Source organism: Giraffa tippelskirchi, chromosome 13 (assembly GCF_054371585.1).
Source record: "Giraffa tippelskirchi isolate mGirTip1 chromosome 13, T2T-mGirTip1v1.2.pri, whole genome shotgun sequence".
Lineage (NCBI taxonomy): Eukaryota > Metazoa > Chordata > Mammalia > Artiodactyla > Giraffidae > Giraffa > Giraffa tippelskirchi.
In genome coordinates, this window is record NC_137287.1 from 39,268,098 (window position 1) to 39,293,618 (window position 25,521).

At 44.3% G+C, this 25,521-nt stretch overlaps 1 protein-coding gene across 1 annotated transcript in view; it reads right to left on the bottom strand.

The window, feature by feature from the left end:
- LOC145530925 (ATP-binding cassette sub-family A member 17-like) overlaps positions 1-25,521 on the bottom strand; it is a 96,047-nt gene that overhangs the window by 691 nt on the left and 69,835 nt on the right. The window contains 11 exon segments of the mRNA XM_081552272.1: positions 405-478; positions 615-805; positions 1,037-1,207; positions 2,164-2,438; positions 9,185-9,335; positions 11,597-12,036; positions 12,590-12,794; positions 12,959-13,220; positions 14,603-14,906; positions 17,230-17,389; positions 18,520-18,638. Coding sequence (XP_081408398.1) covers positions 405-478; positions 615-805; positions 1,037-1,207; positions 2,164-2,438; positions 9,185-9,335; positions 11,597-12,036; positions 12,590-12,794; positions 12,959-13,220; positions 14,603-14,906; positions 17,230-17,389; positions 18,520-18,638 — 2,352 coding nt within the window.

Below are 25,521 nucleotides of genomic sequence, written 5' to 3' on the forward strand. Positions count from 1 at the left end.
TCCCAGACCACCTCTCAGGAAGTCAGTTCTGTGGAATTCAGCTGTCTGTGATCTCAGGGAAAGGGACCTGGCTGGGAGTGGTGCCAGAGGCAGAGAACCCTCTGGGTCCTAGCTTGCTGTGTGCCCTGGGTGTGTGGCGTGCCCTCTTTGCCTGGGTCCTGGCTTGCTGTGTGCCCTGGGCGTGTGGCGTGCCCTCTTTGAGCCAGCTCCCCTCTCTGTGAGATGAGGGGGCAGGAGGAGCTGATCTCTGAGGTCCCTTCCAGTTCAAATATTCTTATCAACATTTTCTATGAAATTCACATGAATGTTGCAGCAGGACTGAATTGGACTTCCACCGGAAACAGAGAACTCAGAAAGTGCACGACGTCAGAGGTGTGCTCCCTGATGTCCAGGTATGTCCTCACCTTCGCCCAGCTGAGGTCATCGCCAGGCAGGTGGTAATAGACCATCCCTTGGTGCTCATACTCCAGGACGCTGCCTGCACAAAGGAGAGACCATATGCCCCTGAGGGCCAGGCTGGACGGCCAGGGGAGGGTGGCATTGGCCCTGGAATTGTGACTCTTGTCCTAGTGCTCAGGGATGCACAGATGCACAATGCCCTCTGCGGCACATACCTGGGAAGGTCAGATACACGAATGCATTGAACTCCTCCAGGGCCTCCTGCTGCCCATCTCTCCGGATCTTGGCCCGTAGGGAATAGCCGCTGCCAACCTTGCTCTGGAGGTGCTGTGGGCTGCCCAGGCACTTGAACTGACCCTGCACCATGATGGCCAGCCGGGTGCACAAGGCTTCACACTCCTCCACGCTGGGGAGAGAGGGCGGAGCCCGATTTGGCACCGGGGAATGCTGATGCCCGCCCTCCACGTCAAAACCGTGCACCTGGAAAAGTGCTGACGCCCGGATCAAGCTGTTCCTGATTCTCATGCTCAGGGTGTGGCCCACTCGCCTCACAGACTCTTCACCAGAGGCTGACAGGTCTTCTGTCCACCCAGCCCCTCCCGGCCCACCCCTCCCACAGCCTCCATCCTGGCTGTACCTGTGGGAGGTGATGACGATGGCCTTGCCGGACTTTCGGGCCCGTGCCACAGCGCCCCAGAGCAGACGCCAGGCCACAGGGTCCATGCCAGTGGATGGCTCGTCCAGGAAGATGACCCTGGGCTCTCCCAGCAGGGCAATGCCAGCACTCAGCTTCCGCCTGATGCTGCCACTGGGGCCAATGGGGAGAAATTGGGTGACTAGCAACCCTAAGTTTCCAGTAGTACAATCTTCCCTGCTTTTTCCTTTGTTAAGAAAGTGCTCATGCCCCTTGGTGGGGCATTCAGTAACATGACCCACCACCCTCCCCCAGGGGTACACTGTGACTCAGATGTCCACTCAGTATCTAAACCATTCTCATGGACATAGGGATCAGTCCAGGGTGAGCACATGGTCCGTGGATCTCCTCTGAGGGCCTCTATGGGTGTCGCTGGGTAAGGGCATAGAACCGTTTCAGCTAACTTCTTTTAACGAACACATAGCATTTATGATGTACAAGGTACTTCCCAAATGTTAATTCATTTAATCATCAAACGATGCAGGGAAACATGAAAACATGATTGAAACAGAAGTTAACAGAAGAAAGAGGGCACCATCCTCTAACTCCTGGCCCTGTCTCTCAGTCCTGCTAACAGTCTGCAGGGGTGCTGGGCACAGCTCAAGGTGGGGCCTGGGACTCGGGACCGAGTAGCCTTGCTTTGTTTAAGCTAACTGGAATTGGGTTAGGATCACTGATGACAGACGACCCAGGAACTCCCCACGCTCTTCAGCAGAACATCAGCTGCTCAGATGGCTCACACAGAGCAGGGTGCGGGAGTGTGGGCATGCAGTGCAAATCTGCCTCAGGTCAGAAGCCCTTGTGAAGCAGCAGGAAGACTAACAGCTGTGGTGCATCAGCCCATCCTCAGCCAGGTAACCAGAGGAAGCAGGGCCATGGGACAGCCCAGGCCGTTGACCCATTCTCACAGAGGAGGAAGGCCACCTCCCTGGAAACCTGCACAGTGGTGAGGACCACACAGCTCCCCCAGGCACAGAGCCAGCAGGCCTTGCCCTACCCCCCAGCACTGAACAGAGCCAGAGCACATCTTATTTGGGGATGGGGAAGGCCAAGGGAGCCCTGAGTCTCACCTGTAAGTCTTCACCAATTTGTCGGCGTACGTGTGCAAGAGCAAGTCATCAAGAATTTGGTCCACACAGGAGCTGATGTGATGCTCAGGGATGCCCCGGAGCTGGGAGAACATGACCAGCGTCTCCTTCCCTGTCATGTGGTCCAGCAGGGCATCGACCTGGGGACAGTAGCGGATCCACTGTCGCACCTGGAGTTGGAGCACAGCCCAAGGGGGAGGTGGGTCAGAAGGAAAGCTGCCCACTGGGCAGGTGCCTGGCCTCTGCCTCATGCACACCTATAAGTGCCAGGTGAACAGACGTGTGCCAGGGGCCACCAGTGACATCTGGGAGCCTGGATGCAGCAGTGGCTGCTGGTGTGAACCCCAACCCCAGAGGGTGCACATGGGTCTGGAGTGCTTACACTCCTGCCTGCCCGGCAGGAAAGCTCAGTGTCCAGAGTTGCCCTATCTCTTGTCACTTTCCAAGTGTATGGTCAGGAGAAGACATTTTATTTTTTCCTCTTTAAGCACATTTTCTATTAGACAGGTAACCCACAAATACATTTCCTTTGTGAGGGTGCTGGAGTCTCTTGTCCGGACCCTGCCCAGTCACATCGAGGTGCACTTCCAGACTTCTGCATGGCTGTGTAAAACACAACTGGATCACCTTTATTTACCATTCGGCACTTACCATTTTACCATTCTACCATTTTAATTCAATGTTATGTATTAAAGATCTTCCTTGGTCAGTAAATATTAACACAAACCTACTTCAACTTGGGCTTCCCAGGTAGTGCAGTGGTAGAGAATCTGTCTGCCAAAGGAGGAGGCACAAGAGACACCGTTTCAGTCCCTGGGTAGGGAAGATCCCCTGGAGGAGGGAATGGCAAGCCACTCCAGTGTTCTTGCCTGGGAAATCCCATGGACAGAGGAGCCTGATCATGGGGGCAAAGAGTTGGACACTACTGAGCAACTGAGCACACAAGCCTACTCCAACTCAGTCTGATTGCGACTTAATCATTCAGATTTGGGTTGGCTGTTTATAAAAGATTCAGGCACATGTGCGATACTTCCAAGTTTTTGCTGTTACAAACTTGCAGCAAACCAGGCTGCTGTGTCCATGGGATTCTCCAGGCAAGAATACTGGAGTGGGTGGCATGCCCTCTTCCAGGGGAGTTGACCATAAATGCATGGGTTTATTTCTGAGCTCTCTATTCTGTTCCATTGATCTAGTGTCTTTTTTGATGCCAGTACCATATAGTTTTGATTACTGGAGCTTTGTAGTATAATCAAGTCAGGGAGCATGATACTTCTAGCTCTTTTATCTCAAGACAGTTTGCTAACATTTTTAAAAAACCATGAGTGGGTACAGAATTTTCATCCAACGCTTTCCCCGCTTCTATTGATAAATATTTTCCTCCTTTCATCTATGAAGGTAGTGCTTTCTACTGGTAGATTTCCTACTGTTAAACCTTACTTAAATTTTTGGAATAAGCCTGATAATTGTAATTTTTATCCTTTCAATATCCTGCTGAATTTCTATTGTCAATATCTTCAGTTCAGTTCAGTGGCTCAGTCGTGTCCCACTCTTTATGACACCATGTACTGCACCACGCCAGGCTTCCCTGTCCATCACCAACTCTCAGAGCTTGCTCAAACTCATGTCCATTGAGTCGGTGATGCCATTCAACCATCTCATTCTCTGTCGTCCCCTTCTCCTCCTGCCCTCAATCTTTTCCAGCATCAGGGTCTTCTCCAATGAGTCAGTTCTTCACATCAGTTGGCCAAAGTATTGGAGGTTCAGCTTCAGCATCAGTCCTTCCAATGAATATTCAGAACTGATTTCCTTTAGGATGGACTGGTTGGATCTCCTTGCAGTCCAAGGGACTCTCAAGAGTCTTCTCCAACACCACAGTTCAAAACCATCAATTCTTTGGTGCTCAGCTTTCTTTATAGTTCAACTCTCACATCCATACATGACTACCGGAAAAGCCATAGCTTTGATTTGATGGACTTTTGTCGGCAAAGTAACGTCTCTGCTTTTTAATATGCTGTCTGGGTTGGCCATAGCTTTTCTTCCAAGGAGCAAGCGTCTTAATTTTATGGCTGCAGTCACCATCTGCAGTGATTTTGGAGCCCAAGAGAATAAAGTCTTTCACTGTTTCCATTGCTTCCCCACCTATTTGCCATGAAGTGATGGGACAAGATGCTATGATCTTAGGTTTTTTGAATGTTGAGTTTTAAGCCAGCTTTTTCATTCTCCTATTTCACTTTCATCAAGAGGCTCTTTAGTTCCTCTTCACTTTCTGCCATTAAGGTGGTGTCATCTGCATATCTGAGGTTATTGATATTTCTTCCAGCAGTTGTGATTCCAATTTGTGCTTCATCGAGCCTGGCATTTCGCATGATGTACTCTGCATATAAGTTAAATAAGCAGGGTGACAACATACAGCCTTGACGTACCCCTTTCCCGATCTGGAACCAGTCTGTTGTTCCATGTCTGGTTCTAACTGTTGCTTCTTGACCTACATACAGACTTCTCAGGAGGCAGGTCAAGGTCAGGTGGTCTGGTATTCCCATCTCTTTAAGAATTTTCCAGTTTGTTGTGAACCACATAGTCAAAGGCTTTGGCGTAGTCAATAAAGAAGAAGTAGATGGTTTTTTCTAGAACTCTCTTGCTTTTTCAATGATTCAGTGGATGTTGGCAATTTGATCTCTGGTTCCTCTGCCTTTTCTAAATCCAGCTTGAACATCTGGAAGTTCACGGTTCACATTCTGTTGAAGCCTCACTTGGATAAATTCGAGCATTACTTTGCTAGCGTTTGAGATGAGTGCAATTGTGGGGTAGTCTGCACATTCTTTGGCATTGCCTTTTTTTGGGGATTGGAGTGAAAACCGACCTTTTCCAGTCCTGTGGCCACTGCTGAGTTTTCCAAATTTGCTGGCATGTTGAGTGCAGCACTTTCACAGCACCATCTTTTAGGACTTGAAATAGCTCAACTGGAATTCCATCACCTCCACTAGCTTTAATCCTTGTGACGCTTCCTAAGGCCCATTTGACTTCAGACTCCAGGATGTCTGGCTCTAGGTGTGATCACACTATCATGGTTATCTGAAGATCTTTTCTGTACAGTTCTTCTGTGTATTCTTGCCACCTCGTCTTAATATCTTCTGCTTCTGTTAGGTCCATACCGTTTTTGTCCTTTATTGTGCCCATCTTTGGATGAAATGTTCCCTGGGTATCTCTAATTTTCTTGAAGAGATCGCTAGTCTTTCCCATTCTATTGTTTTCCTCTATTTCTTTGCATTGCTCACTGAGGAAGGCTTTCTTGTCTCTCCTTGCTATTCTTTGGAACTATGCATTCATATGGGTATATCTTTCCTTTTTTCCTTTGCCTCACTGGCATGAACTCCTTATTGCCAAATTCAGACTTAAATTGAAGAAAGTAGGGAAAACCTAAATCAAATTCCTTACAATTTTGATTAGACCTAAGTCAAATCCCTTATGATTATACAGTGGAAGCGACAAATTCAAGGGATTAGATCTGATAGACGGAGTGCCTGAAGAACTGTGGACGGAGGTTGTTTTGTTTATGCATATACAACAGACATCGGCCATATCAGGACACACAGATCAAACTAATATGGATCTCTGGCGAAAGTAGATACATGGACGTTATAATGGCTAGTGTTGCGGTAACTTTGGTTTGTAACTCCACTTTTTGTTTTCTGTGTAACTTAAGAAACTGATGCATAAAAAAACAACGAGTCTAAAGTTCTGGGCACAGTAGATAAAGAGGTCTTGTGACATCAATAATTAAAAGGGACTGGGGACAGGGCTGCATAAGAGCAGTTTTTCTATATTGCTGAAGTTAAGCTGATACAAATTCAAATTAGAATGTTAACTTAAGGATGTTAAAATGCAATTCCCATGGTAACCACAAAGAAAATAGCTATTGAATATACCCAAGAGGAAATAAGAAAGGAATTAAATGTTTCATGTGAGGCAACTAGAGTAGCCCAACTCAGAGAGTGGAATGGTAGTCGCTAGAGGCTGGGGTGGGGCTGTTAGTGTTTCATGGGTTCAGAATTTCAGTTCTGCAAGTTGAAGAAAGTTCTGGAGAGGATGGTGGTGATGGCACAACAATGTGAATGTATTTAATGCCACCGAACTGCACACTGAAAAATGGTTAAAATGGTAAACTTCACATTTTTCCACATTTAAAGAAAATAATTTAAAAAGGTGTTGGAAAGGATGTGGACAAATTGGAACCCTCATATGTTGCTGGTGAGATGTAAAAAGGTGCAGCCACCGTGGAAGATAGTTTGGTGCTTCCTGAAAAAGCTAAACATGGAGTCATAAGACTCAGCAAACCTGTGCCTAAGTATATACTCAAAAGGACTGAAAACTGGTTCACACAAAAATTTGTATGTGAATGTCCACGGCAGCATTATTCATAATAGCCAAAACGTAGAAACAATCCAAATGTCCAGCAGCTGATGAACAGATAAACAAACAGTAGTAGTCCATCCATACAATGGAATATTGTTCAGCCATAACAAGGAACAAAGAACTGATGCACGCCACAGCCTGGATGGACCTCACAAATACTGTTGTAAGTGAAAGAAGCCAGGTACAAAAGGTCACACAGGGATTCCATTTACAAGAAACGTCCAGAACAGGTCAATCCATAGAGACAGAAAGTAGATTACTGGTTGTCAGATGCTTGGGGGAAAAGGGAATGGAAAGTGACTGTTAATGGATGGAACATTTCTTCATTCCAGGTGTCGAGAATGTTCTGGAATTAGATGGTGGTGACGGTTGCACAACCTTGTGAATAAACCAAAAACCGATGAATTGTATAGTTAATAAAAGGGTGAATTTTATATGAATTGTATCTTAATAAAAATATAATTGACACAGAAACCAACACAACATTGTAAAAATTAAAAAACAATGTAATTAACAAAAGTCTGTTTGTCATACTCACAGACTTGACTGCACTCAGTCTGGTTCAAGCTCTTGGCCTTGCAAAACTTCTGCAGTTCAAAGTTATAATACAGGTTCGATAAAGCCATCCCCAGGCAATGGCCTGGAAGCGGTAGGCACATGTTATTCAGGGACTCTGGGATCATTGTGTAGCCAAGATCTGTGAGGGGAACATAAAATATTAACCTTTCTTTCAGGAAGAAGCGGGTACATCCCCCAGCGACTCTCTGGGCCCACTGGGCCTCTTCTCCTGTATAAAGGGTTTGTTCTTTCTACCTGCGGCTGAATGTGTCTCTGCTCGTCACACTCCCGGGCCCAAGAACAGAAATCAGGTTCTCCCTGACTCCCAGTGTTCCCTCTTCTGAGGCAGTCACCCAGCCTCCAAGCTGTAACTATTTTTCTTTTGCAGTGCTTCCTGAAGTCATTTTACTTCTATTCCAACTGTTTATGCAGACGAGTCAGAAAGAGCTTGGTGTATTTGAGAAAACCAGCGTGGGCGTGGCTGCAGTAGGGGATGCACTTGTGGAAGTCGTGGCTTTGAAGGCTGGAGGCTTACAAATGAGTTAGGGCCAGACAGGAAGGCCTGGGGGACCAGCTTTGGATTTATTAGATTGTCATCTTACAAGTAGATAAGGAGAACACAGTTCCTGTGTGGACAGTTTGTGGAGACAAAACCACCATTATTTGCAGATGTTGTACCTTATCACACACCTAGAAAAGCCACAAGAATCAACCAAAGTGGTCCTGTGGTTAGAATTCTGTGCTTCCAATGCAAGGGGCATGGGTTCAATCCCTGGTCAGGGAACTAAGATCCCACAAGCTTTGTGGCAAAAAGAAAGAAGAAAAGAGAACAGACTCAAGGACATGGAGAACACACTTGTGGTTGCCAAAGGGCAGGGGGTTGGGGGAGGGACAGGGTAGGAAGTTGGGGTTGGCAGATGCAAACTATTACATACAGGATGGATAAGCACCAAGGCCCTATTGTACACAACAGGGACCTACAGCCAATATCCTATGATAAACCATAATGGAAAAGAATGTATATATGTGTAAATCACTAAATCACTTTGCTGTACAGCAAAAATTAACACAACACTGTAAAACAAGTATACTTCAATTAGAAAAAAGAAATAAAGGAGAGGTCAGTAAGTCGTCCAGAGAAGGAAATGGCAACACACTCCAGTATTCTTGCTTAGAGAACCCGTGGACAGAGGAGCCTGGTGGGCTGCTGTCCATAGGGTCACACAGAGTCAGACACGACTGAAGCGACTTGGCATGCATGCATGCATTGGAGAAGGGAATGGCAACCCACTCCAGTATTCTTGCCTGGAGAATCCCAGGGACGGAGGAGCCTGGTGGGCTGCCATCTATGGGGTCGCACAGACTCGGACACGACTGAAACGACTTAGCAGCAGCAGCAGTAAGTTGTCTGGTCCTAAAACAAATACACAGAAACTGGGGCCTCTTAGAGATTAGAGAAGCCAATTTTTAATGTTATATTGAAAAGTGAAGAAATAACAAACACAGTTATAAATAACCTTTGGTATATTTAAAATATTTTAAATATTTACAACAAATAAAACAACTGCCCTGTGAAATAACTATGCTACTCATAAGCAAATTAATGTGTAAAAGGATGAACTCAGTGTGCTGCTCGGGGACGGACCTGCAATGGGGCTGCGCTTACAGCCCTCTTCCACCCCACAGGCTGCTTTGTGCTATCCCCAGGCCACTCCACGTGTCACCCTGCACAAACCACAACACATCTCCACCAACAAGGAGGTGGGATCGGAGCTTTAATTTCAGGCTTCATGACTTGCTACACCACCCACTCCAAATCAGGGAGGCCTGCAAGGAAGACAGCCTGGGCACATGTGACTTACAGACTCCCTGAAGAGAGGCTGAACAGAGTCTTCATATGAAATCGGACTCTACTCTCAGGACTTGGATTTAGAGTAGTACAGCTTTGGGGGATCAATTTATGAAATTCCTGCAGTGGAGGCCACTGCGACGTACAGGGAGTTGAACTTGGATGTGAGGTTTCCAGACCAACATTTCCCGGGCCAGGACTCAGTAACTGAGCAGCACAGCCAGGGTCCATCCGTGGGGACAGAAGCGCCATTTGGGGGCACAGCTCGGAAGTCGTGGCTCCACATTGTGGCTGAGGCATCAGGGTCGTGGCCCTGGTGATCAGACAGCTGCACCTGCGGAGACCAGGCCCCAGTGGGTAGTTGCAGAGGGGGCAGGTATGGCCCTGGGGAAGAGGCACAGTGGCTTGTGTCCTGTTAATGCTCTCTCTGTAGAACTCTAAATGTGGAAATCAACCCTGGAGACTGAAGTAAAGGGGAGCGGGGAAACTGCCAAAACTCAGCTCTGTGGCTCCTGGGTGAGATAGAGAGAGACTTAACCACAAGGCAGTCTTGAGAGCCCTGCCTGGGATGAACAGTCAGCCCCAGCGGCTCCAAGACCCTCCCGGGTCAGCAACGATCTTCCGACGCCCAGGAGAGGAGTGCTCAGCAATCCCACGTGTGATCACAGGGACAGGTATTCACAGCTCCTGCTTATTCGCCTTCCTTCCTTCCTTCCTTCTCTGCGGGTCCTACTCCAACACTGGCTGAGGATGGAGGAGAGGTCACAAACCACCCCTACCTAGTCCTCCGACTAAGGAATCTTCTCTGCCACACTCCAGGGTAGGATCCATCCTCTTCTGGCTCTCGTGCTTTCTTCCTCCTCTGCTTTACTCCTGCACTTTGTTGGCTGAGATCCTTGACTAACTTTCCAAGAAAGTGGGGTATGGGTTCAATCGCTGTTTGCCCAACTGAAGTTGTCTTTGGTCTGTCCTCCCACCTGCCTGAGGACAGAACTCAGTACAGAAACCCTTGTCTTTCAGGAAGTGTTTGGATCTCTCTTCATTCAGTGTGGGACATTTGATAAATCCTTCCAGTCTTGAAGTCCACTTTTTTCAACTCTGGGAAATTTTCTTGTTTTGTTTCTTGGGTAGTTTCTTCAACCTCATTTCCTGTTTTCTCTTTCTGGGATGCTTATTAATTGAATACAAATAGCATCTCCTGCATTTACTGTCACGTTACCTGCCTTTTCTCTCAAATTCTCTATTTCTCTTAACTTTTTGTTCTACTTTCTGGGAAATTCATTGCCTCTATTTTCCAACCCCTCTGCTAAATTCTTATTTTGGCAATCAGATCTTTCTTGTTTCCGAAGTTTTTCTTCTTCATGGAATTCTACAGAAGTCTCTTATCAGTTCAGTTCAGTCGCTCAGTCGTGTCCGACTCTTTGCGACCCCATGAATTGCAGCACGCCAGGCCTCTCTGTCTATCACCAACTCCCGGAGTCTACCCAAACCCATGTCCATTGAGTCGGTGATGCCATCCAACCATCTCATCCTCTGTCGTCCCCTTCTCCTCCGGCCCCCAATCCTACCCAGCATTAGGCTCTTTTCCAATGAGTTAACCCTTCACATGAGGTGGCCAAAGTATTGGCGTTTCAGCTTCAACATCAGACCTTCCAATGAACACCCAGGATTGATCTCTTTTAGGATGGATTGATTGGATCTCCTTGCAGTCCAAGGGACTCTCAAGAGTCTTCTCCAACACCACAGTTCAAAAGCATCAATTCTTCGGTGCTCAGCTTTCTTCACCGTCCAACTCTCACATCCATACATGACCACTGGAAAAACCATAGCCTTGACTAGACGGACTTTTTTTGGCAAAGTACTGTCTCTGCTTTTAAACATGCTATCTAGGTTGGCCATAACCTTCCTTCCAAGGAGTAAGCGTCTTTTAATTTCATGGCTGCAATCACCATCAGCAGTGATTTTGGAGCCCAAAAAAACAAAGTCTGACACTGTTTCCACTGTTTCCCCATCTATTTCCCATGGAGTGATGGGACCAGATGCCATGATCTTAGTTTTCTGAACTTTGAGCTTTAAGCCAACTTTTTCACTCTCCTCTTTCACCTTTATCAAGAGGCTCTTTAGTTCTTCTTCACTTTCTGCCATAAGGGTGGTGTCATCCGCATATCTGAGGTTATTGATATTTCTCCCGGCAATCTTGATTCCAGCTTGTGTTTCTTCCAGCCCAGCGTTTCTCATGATGTACTCTGTATATAAGTTAAATAAGCAGGGTGACAATATACAGCCTTGACGGACTCCTTTTCCTATTTGGAACCAGTCTGTTGTTCCATGTCCAGTTCTAACTGTTGCTTCCTGACCTGCATACATACCTTCTCTCAAACTGAGTAGTAATCTGTTTCAGTGAAGTGCACGATCATCAGTGGACAGTTTGATGATTCTGACAAGTATTTTTGCCCATGTAATCAACATCTCAATCATGATATGGATGTCCCCATCACTCCAGGTTCCCTATGGTCTCTGTTCAGTGGACCCCTCAGCTCCGAGCTCAGAGCATGCCTCGTTCAGGCAGCACCCGGTTATGACGTCTGTCCGCACTGCTGCCTGGGCTGAGTGTCTGTGCCCTTTTTGCTGCTGCAGGTCTGTCCCCCTGGAGGTGTGTGTCTGCAACACTGACAGTCTGGGGCTCTTCCAACCACCACTGCTGAGAAGAGCCTCACGCAAGCCCCCTGCAGACACGTGCTCTCGCAGGCATGACTCGTGTGGCTGTCAGAGGGAGGGTTAAAGCTGTGTGATGTGTAGACCTGATGGGCCTCACCTTTTTCACTTGTGACTGAGACAAGAACAAAGGGGCCAATGCTCAGAAAGGTCAGCATGATGATGAGTTTGACACAGGCGTTCCCCGCATTGTCGAAGCAGAAGCTGGTCAGGTAAATGAAGGGGATGATGGCCCTGGCATAGAGCATCAACATCAAGAGGACAGCTTGGACATTCTCCTTGTATGTAAAAGCATCCTCATTGTAGCATAAAAACACCACCTGAGGTCAGTGGGACAGAATTTGGAAAAGTCACTAAGAGTCCACCCTAAGCATAAGAGAAAGGATATGATAATCTCAAGTTATTCTTAATAAGTTAAACAAGGTGTTGTCAGGTCTCCAGCAGCACCGCCCTTCCCTTACTCCTCTGGCTGTGCAGAGGACACTAGTGTAGTGAGATGATGAGCACAGAGGCAGAACCAGGGAGGACGTGCTCCAGGCTGCACCCCTCCGTGCCCTGGTGGGCTACTTCTGGAATGTAAACACCTGTCCCCAGGGCACTGTCTTACCAGCCTGAGGCAGCAGCTCTGGGGAAGTCACCACCTAGAGACCCCAGAGCAGGCCCCGTGCTCCTAACGACACTGGGACAGGAATCACCTTTTACTGAGGGTCAGCGAGGAAGCTGCGTTCACAGCCATGTGGCCCATCAGGGGCAGAGCTGCCAGCCTAGACTTCTGGTTGGGTCCCGGTTCTTTGCAGGGGCCCCAAAGCCAGCCCCCTGGACACAGGAGGTGGGGGTGGAGGGTAGGGAGGGGCCCCTCACAATGCAGCTCACCAGCAGCAGCAGGCTGGGGACAAGGAAGGACAGGAGGTCCCATAGCAGAGATGAGAGCCAGAACATAGCCACGTGGACACCGCTGATGAACTGGACCTGCTTGGTCTTGAGGCCTCTCTCCTTGACTGTCAAGATGGAAAAGGAACTTGAAACGAAAGCCATTCCAAAAAGCAAGCTGATGACAAGATAATGTCCTTTAGGGCCCCTGTCAAAGGCAACATATAAGGAGAGAGGCAGTCATTTAAGTAGAATCTGTCAAAGCAACCATATTCCAAAATAACAATTTGTAATTAAAACAAAGAGACAAAAAGGGAGGAAGCTGGTGGTAAAGGGAGAAGCTCAGCAAGGAGGAAGGAAAGCTGCATATACTCATACAAGATGTCCTCCGCAGTCTTCATGCTCGGCTGAGGCTGAGGGTGGTTCAGCACCGTTATGGACGCCCTGGGCCCAGAAAGCAACTTGCACAGGACGTTATCCACCAGTGCCGCGCAATGGTACGCCTGGTTGTTGAACAGCGCTGTCACGACGGTGTGGTTCCCCATGTCGTCAAAAGAAATGGCCACCAGGTATTTCTGGTCAAAGACCTCGGGCTCCTCCTCTAACTTTTTCAGGAGGAACGATTCCACTGGGCCTGGAAGAGAACAGACCACTGAGCGGGTCACACCAGGCCTCGCGCGGCAGGGAGGACCGCAGCTCCTCCTGAACGTCTCTCTCCTCACCAAGCCCCACACACATCCCCAGTGGGGTCCTCCTGTCATGGCCGTGCCCTGACTTCCAGTCATCCACTTGGCCCGCACGGCTGCCTCATGCCTGAGCCCCTCAGGCCTGGGGCCTCAAGAAAATTTTCCTTCATTGACTGGAGCGGCAATGAACAGTCTTGTCCGGGCATCTTTCAGGCTTCCCTGCCGTGCAGTCCCCATTCACACCACAGGCTCTGAACTCAGGAGCGCCCTCTGACCCTCTGAGGCTGAGCTACGTCTGTGTGACCATCACGGGCTGTTCCTCTGTATTACTGCTTATCCACAAGACCTCTGGGCTAGGAGCTCTCTGAGAGCTGTTCATCACCACACTTCTAGCACACGGCTGACTGACCAAGAACCCTGGAATGTTTGTGCTGGAATGATCACTGTACTGGTGGCTGAAGGTTACCGACGGCCCAATGTCGCAGTGCAAAGCACCTGTGACGGGCGCTCCCCCGGGAACCCTCCGGTGACAGTGTGAGGAAACCAAGGTTGGGAGAGGTAAGGCACTACAATCCCAATAATTTCTGCAGCTGATCTATTATACTTCACTCAAAATAAATCCTTAAAATTTTCTTTTGAGATTAAAATAACACATCAATATAATTGAAAAAATCAAATAATTATACAAAACTTACAATGAGAGATGGCAGTGCTACGGCCTTCCCATCACTATCCCTGGCTCCTGCTCACCAGGGCAGCCACGTTGAAGTCTTTCAGTCCGTGCTTCTAGCGATCGCTAAATAGTCCATTTCTCCACTGACAGCCTATCTCGGAAGCAAGGACTTGGCTCTCTTAGAGGACTATCCCCTCCCCGCCGCCCCAGAGTTGTATCATAAATTCAGTTTAACCAATAGTCAGTTTTGACATTCACTATGAAAAAGTAGCACACCATGACATGTTTCTTTCTTATGTACACCTGTGCCCCTCTGGAGGAAATACTATTCTCCTTTTCTCATCTGCTTCGTTTTTGTTCCATCTATCACCAAATCACCCACCAAGTCCCTTGGCAGAAGTGTAAATCTCTTCTCAACACGTTCAAACGTAACAGAACATTTGTTTCATTTTTGGACATGCTTTAGTCCTAGAAAGACACAACTTGGTCCCATTTCTAAGAACTTTCCCTTTCCTGTCACTTTTGGAAGATTTTTTCTGAGGCTTCTAGCCACACACTCTGACTTCAGAGACCATCATGTAGCCTGGAAGCACATGGCTTCACTGTAGGGAGCAATGGGCCCGCTTCCTGCCCCATTTTCCTGGGCCTGGTACTTACTTTGCAGCTCCAGAGGAATCTGGTCCTCAGCCATAAGCATATCTGTCAGATGTTTTAGAAGCTGCGGACCCAGACTGGAGTTTGGAGAAATGCAGAATGGAATAATAGTTTGACCATATGATTTTAGGGTCAGCTCCAATGGGCTGTTGTCCACGCTTGTACTGAAGCTGAGGAATGAGAGGCTGGCAGTAAGAATGATCAAAGGCACCAGGATCTGTATTGACAGCATCATCTTCCAGTTGCGCCAAGAATAGGTAGCCCTTTTCAAGAACATGGCACGGAACTGTTGGCAGAGAAGGCTGAGCTACAATTTTACAAAAGAAGGACACACCATTAAATGGTCACAGGTAGAAGCTGGCAGGCAGTGAAGTGGCTCATGTTCAACTGTATTCTCTCATATTATGTCTAACATTTTGATTGTGTCAAAAATTGCTTCAAACTAAAATTCTTTGACTTAATTATTAGATTAACATTTAATGGCAGAAAAAGAAGGCACAGATTGGAAAGAGTTTGAAAGAGAAGTCTAAACAGACACCAAATGTGAGCATGATACATAGTTTTTTACCTGTCAGATTGGCAAACATTTTATGTTGATGAGGATATGGAGGGAGGGAAATGCCATTGCTTGCTGGCATTTTAATTGATATTACTTTTTTAGAAAACAAATGAGCTAAATGAATAAATTTAATTTGACAACCACACAGTCTTTAACCTAGAGATTCCACTTCTAGTGGAATCTGCACCTGTGTAAGGATGCAGGCCACGCATAGCGAGGTCCCTGGGCTTCAACAATGAATATCAAAGTGTGCAGTCATGTGCACTGAGATCCCAAGATCCAGCCTTGGGCCCAGAGGTGGTGGCTGTGGAGGTCGGTGCCACAGGCTCCTATCAGCTTCTCTTTCACTGGCGCTGCGCTAGCTGGGCAGGCTGGGGCCTTCAAGCCTCAGGTTTCCCAAATACCAAATACCAAAACACCCCAGAAAGCCTCTCCCAAGCACCCACCATGTCTCCCACATTTGGATTTGAGGCTCCTCCTTCTCAAGCATTCAGCAAAAGGCATTGCTATCACCCTGCCGGAGGTGGCGCTCTGAGAAATACTTCCTGGGAAGGTTCTGGAGTTGTTTCCAAAAGCAAAGCTTGGCCAAGTAGAGGCTGGATAGATCCTTCCTGGGGTTGGAGAAGAGCCTCCTGTGTAGGACAGGCACTGGTCTAGATGACCCCCAAGACCCCTTCCAACTGGGGGCTCCAGGGATGGCAGCTTCCCCTTGAACAGGTGATTTAAGACTGCAAAACAGTGAGTCCTCTTCACTAACCCATGAAAGGGCTCCCTGGTGGCTCAGTGGAAAAGAACCTGCCTGCTAATGCAGGAGACTCAGGAGACACAGGTATGATCTCTGGGTCAGGAAGATTCCCTGGAGGAGGAAATGGCAACCCATCTCAATATTCCTGCCTGGGAAATTCCATGGACAGAGAAGCCTGGTGGGCTCCAGTCCATGAGGTCACAAAAGAGTTGGACACGACTAAGTGACTGAGCATGCATGCATGCAATCCACGAAAACCAAACTCATTATTTTGTAGTATACCTTATAGATAGCTAAATCAAGACGACTATATAAAATGTATGTCAACATTCTTTTTTAAGCATTACAGGTTGTCCATGTATTTCATAAGAATTTTTTTTTTTTTAATCAGGGATTTCCCTGGTGGTCCAGTGATTAAAACTTCACCTTCCAATGCAAGGATGTGTGTTCAAACCCTGGTGAAGGAGCTAAGATCCCACACACCTCATGTCCAAACAACCAAAATAGAAAACAGAAGTAAATTCACTAAAGAATTTTAAAATGGTCCATATCAAAAAAAAATCTTAAAATTTTTAATTTCAGGTGGTACCATGCATGATCTGTTTCATAGTGAAAGACTAAAAAGAAAGGTTAAATATGCTTTTTGGACAGTAGATTTAATGCTTTTTTTTTTAAAAGCTAAGTCTCCTGATTTATTATTTTTTTTAAATGCTTATCTATTTATTTTTGGCTGTGCTGGGTCTTTGCGGCTGTGTGGGCCTTTCTCCAGTTGAGGAGAGCTGGGGCCCTTCTTCAGCACACAGGTTTCCCACTGCAGTGGCCTCCCTTGTTGCCGAGCACGGGCTCTAGGGCACTTGAGCTCCAGTAGCTGCGGCTTCTGAGCTCTTGAGCGCAGGCTCAGTAGTTGGGGCACTCAGACTTAAGTCTCTCCACAGCATATGGGGATCTTCCCGGGTCAGGGATTGAACCTGTTCTCCTGTGCTGCCAGGTGGGCTCTTCACCACGGAGCCACCAGGGAAGCTCGATTTAGTGCTTTTACTCTTTCTTTTTCCTGGTGAAAGAAATGGCCACGCCCTTTCTATGAGCTTTTCTGATACTTCCTTTCATTGGGTTGATCCTGGTCAGAAAGCACCAGTATTCTGCCTTTCAACTGGAGCAAAGAGCACAGTATTCCTGAAATCCAGCAGAGCCAATCTTTTATGTCTAAAACCTGTACAGTTTTTCTTAAGCCCCTATTAAACGTTGACATTCATGTCTTGACAGAATAATACCATGATTCCAGGAATGAAACAGAAACCTGCTTCTTGCATTTGATTATCTGCTCACCCCGGTGTCCAAATAGATGGACAGGCAGGATTGTACTGAGGAAGGCCTTGAATGAAGAGGTTCAACCCTGTTGACACGAAGTCTCCTAACCAGTGGAAGAGAATGGAAGGAGGGACGCTTGTTGGTCTGCGAGTCTGTGTTGGAATCCATCAGATTAACCCTAAACCAAACCAAAAACACAAATAAATGGGAATTATCAAAATCACAACACATTCCATTTTGTTCAGATTTAAAGAATGAAAGTCACGTAAGATATGAAAAAAATAAGTTAGGACACAAATAATGAGGAGAAAAAAAGCCGCACCAAGATTACATACTGTTGGCAAGTGTATACTGGCTAGAAAGGGCTTAAAAAGGAACTAACAACTGAATTAACTGACCAATGGCTTCTCCAAATAATTGAGGCAACACTAGCTTGAATAGATTTCATTATTTTCCTTAAAAGATACCACACACAAATTAAAACAAAAATATAACATCACTTAATATGTATTTTATGAGCAAAACTATAAATTATAAAACACGGCATTGCTGACACTCCAGGTCTGGGGTTTATAAACTATGGCCAGTGGGCCAAATCCAGCCCAAGGTTTGCTTTGGTATGGCACAAGCTCAGAAAGGATTTCACATTTGTAAATCGTTGTTACCTGGTTGGTTAATTAAGTGCCTACATAATACCCTTGTTAGGTGACCAACCCTACACAGCCTAAAGTATTTACCAAAGCTGAAATACTTTGGCCACCTGATGCAAAGAGCTGACTCATTGGAAAAGACCCTGATGCTGGGAAAGACTGAAGGCAAAAGGAGAAGGGGGCAGCAGAGGATGAAATGGCTGGATAGCATCACCAACTCAAAGGACATGAGTTTGAGCAAACTCCAGGAGATAGTGAAGGACAGGGAAGCCTGGCGTGCTGCAGTCCATGGGGTTGCAAAGAGTCACACATGACTCAGTAACTGAATAACAACACCACAATACCCTTGATTATGCAACCAAGCCTACACAGCCTAAGGTATATACTATCTGACCCTTAGGAATAAAGTTTGCTGAACCCCTGTTCAGGGTAAAATTCAGCAAAGTATGAGGTCAAAAAACATACTTTTACTCATAGTCTTTGAGCCAGTTATTCCATTGCTGGGAATGTGTCGCAAGAAAATAATTCAATAAACTGGTTCATTTTCCCTCCAGTACAGTTCTGCAAAGGACGGTAAATTAACTGTTATTTATTGCTGTGACACAGATTATCCCCAAACTTAGCATCTTAAAACAACAGTAAGCATTTACAATCTCACACAGTTCCAGTGGGTCGGGAATTTGGGGGTGGCTCAGCTGAGTGGTTCTGCCTCAAGGTCTCTCCTGCGGGTGCAGTCCAGCCCTCAGCCAGGCAGGCTACAGTTGTCTGAAGGCTAGACTGGGGCCAGAGGGTCCGGTCTACTCACAGGATAGTGCCCTTATGTGGCAGCGGGAAGGAGGCAGTGGTGTGTGGTTCTCTAAGTGTAGTTTGGACAAGAACACTGGTTGATGTTTTAATTAACATTAATGATTAAGACAAAACTGAAAGAACAAAGATGTTATATCAAAACTTCACTCATTTACCCATGAGGTGAGTAACATTTTTATTGGACTAAACAACACATTTTTAAAAACTCAGGAGAACTTCCTCAAATTCTATTGTTAATGAAAGTGCTTCAGATAGGATATACTTTGAAGCTTAATTCACACTATTAACATTTTCTTAGTCATTACTTTCTAAATCTAGACAGTCAACAAAGAAATAAACCCCAATTTACCGTGTTTACCAATTTTCATGTTGTAAACACTCTCACCGGTATTGATTTCAAACTGTCAACGTAATGCTTCCATCACACAGTGTGAGTAGACGTAAAAATAACCTCAAGAGCACCGATAATAGTAAAATGTAACCAAATCATGAGGAAATAGTTTTTATTATTTCCCTCTGTGACTATTGTTATTTATAAGAAATAGAGATTTGTTCTTTGTCCTGGTTCCAGAATAGAGCTCCTAAAACTCTTGCAAATTTCTAAGTGAAGAGAGCCATAAAAGTGTCCTTTGTCATGGTGACTTTGGAAAGCACCACAAGATAGGGTCTGGTTGCCAGGGGAACCAAAACCATGTGATTGGCAGGTTAGAACTTTTGATCACTTTCACCCAATAACCTCTGAAGAAAGTGAAAGTGAAAGTTGCTCAGTTGTATTCAACTCTTTGAGACCCCATCGACTATACAGTCCATGGAATTCTCCAGGCCAGAATACTGGAGTGGGTAGCCTTTCCCTTCTCCAAGCGATCTTCCCAACCCAGGCATCGAACCCAGGTCTCCCACATTGCAGGTGGATTCTTTACCAGCTGAGCCACAAGGGAAGCCCAAGAATACTGGAGTGGGTAGTCTATCCCTTCTCCAGCAGATCTTCCCAATACAGGAATGAAACTGGGGTCTACTGCCTTGCAGGAAGATTTTTTACCAACTTAACTATCAGGGAAGCCTACCTCCAACCTCCGGCAACCACAAATCTGTTGTTTCTGTGATATTTTTTTTTATATTCCACATATAAGTGAGATCACACAGTGCTTGTATTTCTGTGTCTGACATTTCATTGAGCATAATGCCCTCAAGACCCATCCATGTTGTTGCAAATGGCATGATTCCTCTTTTAAAAAAATTTTTTATGGCTAAACAGTGTGTGTGTGTGTGTGTGTGTGTGTGTGTGTGTGTGTTTATCAATCACATCTTCTTCATCCATTCACCTGTTGATGGACACTTAGGTTGTTTCCACAACTTGGCCACTGTAAATAATGCTGAAATAAACATGGTGGTACAGATATCTCTTTGAGGTAGTAAGTCCACTTCCTTTAGATATATACCCATAAAGTGGAACCAGATCATATGATAGTTCTATTTTTTATTTTTTTTGAGGAAATTTCAATATTGTTTTTTATAGTGGTTGTATATCAATTTACATTCTCACCAACAGAATACAAGGGTTCTCTTTTCTCCATAGCCTTGCCAACACTTGTCATCTCCTGTCTTTCTGCCATTCTACTGGGTGTGAAGTGATAGCTCACTGTGGTTCTGATTTGCATTTCCTTAATGATTAGTGATGCTGAACACTTTTTCATGTACCTGTTGGCTATCTGAATATTTTCTTTGGAAAAAAGTCTATTCAGGCCCTCTGCCTATTTAAAAATTAGATTTTTTTTTGCTATTGAATTGTATGAATTCTTTATATATTTCGGATACTAACCCCTTATCATATATGTGTCTGCAAATACTTTCTCCCATTCAGTAGGTTGCCTTTGCATTTTGTTGATCATTTCTTTTGCTGTGCAGAAGCTTTATTTTGATGTAGTTCTACTTGTTTATTTTTCCTTTTGTTACTTGTGCTCATATTCTCCTCTTTACTGTGAGCTGGACCTAGTGACCAACTTCTAGTAAACAGAATATAGCAAAAGTGATAAAGTGACACTTCCAAGATTAGGTGACAAAGTGAACATGGTTTCCATCTAGTCATCTTTCTCTGATCACTCGCTGTGGGGCATACCAGCTGCCATATCACAAGGTCACTCCAGCACCCTGATGACCTCCAGCATCATGAGCAACTGAGGCCAGCCAGCAACAACAGGCGTGAACATGAAAGTGGATCGTTCCCCAGGTGAGCCTTTAGAGACTGCAGCCCCAGCTGGAGACTTGACTACATGCTCATGCTCAGACACTCAGTTGTGTCCGACTCTTTGCAACATCATGGACTGTAGCCCACCAGGCTCCTCTGTCCATGGGATTTTTCCAGGCAGGAATATTGGAGTGGGTTGCCATTTCCAACCACCTCAAAAGAGATCTGAGCCAGAATCTCCTACCTACTTGCTCCTGGGCTCCTGACCCACAGAAACTGTGAGGGAACAAATGTTTGTTGTTTCAAGGCTGCTAAGTTTCAGAGTAATTTGCCAGCAGCAATAGATAATCAATACAAGCCAAAAAAGGAGTATAACAGACATGAGACATGTGAAAGGGAAAAATCATGTGTAAATAGTTGCCTCAGTAAGAATGGAAAGAGAGGATGGATCAGAAGAGATTGGGTGAGAATTTTCCAAAACTGACCAATACCAGCAAACCACAATGTGAAAAGCGGTAAAAATCCTAAGCAGAGGAACACAAAGAAAACCACACAAATGCACATCACTGTAAAAATGTTGAAAACCTAAGACAAAGAAAAAATAATATTAAAAGCAGCCAGAGGTAAAGGACAGACTGCATTAAAAGAATAACAATAATACTAGCAGCTGACATCTCAGTGGACATAATGGAAGTCAGAAGACAACAGAATGGAAGGAATAAGCAAAAATGATCTATTCATATAATGGAGAATGATTCAGCAATAAAACAAACCAAAGTATTTATTATACATGCTACAACATGAATGAACCTCCAAAAATTATTCTACATGAAAGAAGCCAGACATAAAATATAGACTGTATGATTTTCTACATATGAATCCAAATGATTCCATTCTTATGAAATGTCCATAATGGGTAAATATATAAAGACAGAAAGTAGACTAGTGGTTTCCTTGGACTAGAAATGGAACAAGGAATATTTGGAATATTTGCAAATGAACATGAAAGATCTTTCCAGAGTGATGGAAATGTTCTAATATTGGCTATGGTGTTGGCTTACGGCCCCACCATAAATTTACTAAAAGCCATCAAACTATATGGTATGAATTACTGGTTAATGCTATAGTATGTAAATTATACCCCAACAAATCTGTTTTAAGAAGAAGAAATTAGAATTACATTGTAGGAGTATTAAAAACAACCCCTGATAATGTAAAATTCTGTATCAAGGGAAAACTCTTTCAAAAATGGAGGCCAAAAATATATTTTCAGGCAAACAAAAACTCTGAGACTTCATCAGATCAGAAAATCTGCACTAAAGGAAATAGATATTGTTTGAGCAGAAAGAAAATAGCCCGAGATGGAAGCTTAAGGGTGAATGATGCTTAAGAGTGTAAGAACAATGCAAAGGGTAAATATGTGGCAAATTTAAATGAATGCTGATTGCACAAAACAATAATGTGCTATGGACTTTTAAATATACACAGAATTGAAATAGTTGAATAAATACCACATAACAGAAGTGGAATAAATGGAATTTAAGACTGCTATACATTGCATTGTCTGGAATGCAGTAAATGTGTTAGTTTATTATATACTTTAATAAGCTAAAAATGCACATTGAAATCTTAGGATAACCACTAAGAGAAGAGCAAGATAATGTACAAATTCTAAACTAACAGAGGAGAAAATATAAAGCAAAAAAAAAAAAAAAAAACCCACTAAATCAATTCCAAAGACTAGAAAGGAAATAAGAGAATATGGAATTGATGGGATAAATAGAAGACACTGAGTAATATGATAGATTGAAAACTAAATGAATCAGAAGTTTATTACTCACTAGAAAAGACCCTGGTGATGGGAAAGATTTTTTTTTTTAATAAATTTATTTATTTTAGTTGGGGGCTAATTACTTTACAATATTGTAATAGTTTTTGCCATACATTGACATGAATCAGCCATGGGTTTACATGTGTTCCCCTTCCTGGACCCCCACCCACCTCCCTCCCCATCCCATCCCTCTGGGTCATCCCATTGCCCTGGCCCTGAGCCTTTGTCTCATGCATCGAACATGGCATGGTGTTCTGTTTCACATATGATAATATACATGTTTCAATGCTATTCTCCCAGAACGTCCCACCCTCACCTTCTCCCTCAGAGTCCATAAAATTGATCTATGCATCTGTGTCTCTTATTCTGTCTCGCATATAGGGTTATCGTTACCATCTTTCAAATTCCATATATATGCATTAGTATACTGTATTGTTGTTTTTCTTTCTGGCTTACTTCACTCTGTATAATGGACTCCAGTTTCATCCATCTCAGTAGAACCGATTCAAATGTATATTTTTTAATGGCTGAGTAATATTCCATTGTGTATATGTACCACAGCTTCCTCATCCATTCGTCTGCTGATGGACATCTAGGTTGCTTCCATGTCCTGGTTATTGTAAACAGTGCTGTGATGAACATTGGGGTACATGCGTCTCTTTCAATTCTGGTTTCTTCGGTGTGTATGCCCAGCAGTGGGATTGCTGGGTCATATGGCAGTTCTATTCCCAGTTTTTTAAGGAATCTCCACACTGTTCTCCATAGTGGCTGTACTAGTTTGCATTCCCACCAACAGTGTAAGAGGGTTCCCTTTTCGCCACACCCTCTCCAGCATTTATTGCTTGTAGACTTTTGGATAGCAGCCATTCTGACTTGTGTGAAATGGTACCTCATTGTGGTTTTGATTTGCATTTCTCTAATAATGAGTGATGTTGAGCATCTTTTCATGTGTTTGTTAGCCATCTGTATGTCTTCTTTGGAGAAATGTCTGTTTAGTTCTTTGGCCCATTTTTTGATTGGGTCGTTTATTTTTCTGGAATTCAGCTGCAGAAGTTGCTTGTATATTTTTGAGATTAATTTTGTCTGTTGCTTCATTTGCTATTATTTTCTCCCATTCTGAAGGCTGTCTTTTCACCTTGCTTATAGTTTCCTTTGTTGTGAAAAAGCTTTTAATTTTAATTAGGTCCCATTTGTTTATTTTTGCTTTTATTTCCAATATTCTGGGAGGTGGGTCATGGAGGATCCTGCTGTGGTTTATGTCGGAGAGTGTTTTGCCTATGTTTTCCTCTAGGAGTTTTATAGTTTCTGGTCTTACGTTTAGATCTTTAATCCACTTTGAGTTTATTTTTGTGTATGGTGTTAGGGAGTGTTCTAGTTTCATTCTTTTACAAGTGGTTGACCAGTTTTCCCAGCACCACTTGTTAAAGAGATTGTCTTTTCTCCATTGTATATTCTTGCCTCCTTTGTCGAAGATAAGGTGTCCATAGGTGCGTGGGTTTATCTCTGGGCTTTCTATTTTGTTCCATTGATCTTTATTTCTGTCTTTGTGCCAGTACCATACTGTCTTGATGACTGTGGCTTTGTAGTAGAGCCTGAAGTCAGGCAGGTTGATTCCTCCAGTTCCATTCTTCTTCCTCAAGATTGCTTTGGCTATTCGAGGTTTCTTATATTTCCATACAAATTGTGAGATGATTTGTTCTAGTTCTGTGAAAAATACCATTGGAAGCTTGATAGGGATTGCATTGAATCTATAGATTGCTTTGGGTAGTATACTCATTTTCACTATATTAATTCTTCCAATCCATGAACACGGTATATTTCTCCATCTGTTTGTGTCCTCTTTAATTTCTCTCATCAGTGTTTTATAGTTTTCTATATATAAGTCTTTTGCTTCTTTAGGTAGATATATTCCTAAGTATTTTATTCTTTTTGTTGCAATGGTGAATGGTATTGTTTCCTTAATTTCTCTTTCTGTTTTCTCATTATTGGAGTATAGGAATGCAAGGGATTTCTGTGTGTTAATTTTATATCCTGCAACTTTACTATATTCATTGATTAACTCTAGTAATTTTCTAGTAGAGTCTTCAGGGTTTTCTATGTAGAGGATCATGTCATCTGCAAACAGTGAGAGTTTTACTTCTTCTTTTCCTATCTGTATTCCTTTTATTTCCTTTTCAGCTCTGATTGCTGTGGCCAAAACTTCCAAAACTATGTTGAATAGTAGTGGTGAAAGTGGGCATCCTTGCCTTGTTCCTGACTTTAGGGGAAATGCTTTCAATTTTTCACCATTGAGGATAATGTTTGCTGTGGGTTTGTCATATATAGCTTTTATTATGTTGAGGTATGTTCCTTCTATTCCTGCTTTCTGGAGGGTTTTTATCATAAATGGATGCTGAATTTTGTCAAAGGCTTTTTCTGCATCTATTGAGATAACCATATGGTTTTTTTCTTTCAGTTTGTTAATGTGGTGTATTACATTGATTGATTTGCGGATGTTAAAAAAACCTTGCATTCCTGGGATAAAGCCCACTTGGTCGTGATGTATGATCTTTTTAATATGATGTTGGATTCTGTTTGCTAGAATTTTATTAAGGATTTTTGCATCTATGTTCATCAGTGATATTGGCCTGTAGTTTTCCTTTTTTGTGACATCTTTGTCTGGTTTTGGAATTAGGGTGATGGTGGCCTCATAGAATGAGTTTGGAAGTTTACCATCTTCTGCAATTTTCTGGAAGAGTTTGAGTAGGATAGGTGTTAGCTCTTCTCTAAATTTTTGGTAGAATTCTGCTGTGAAACCGTCTGGTCCTGGGCTTTTGTTTGCTGGAAGATTTCTGATT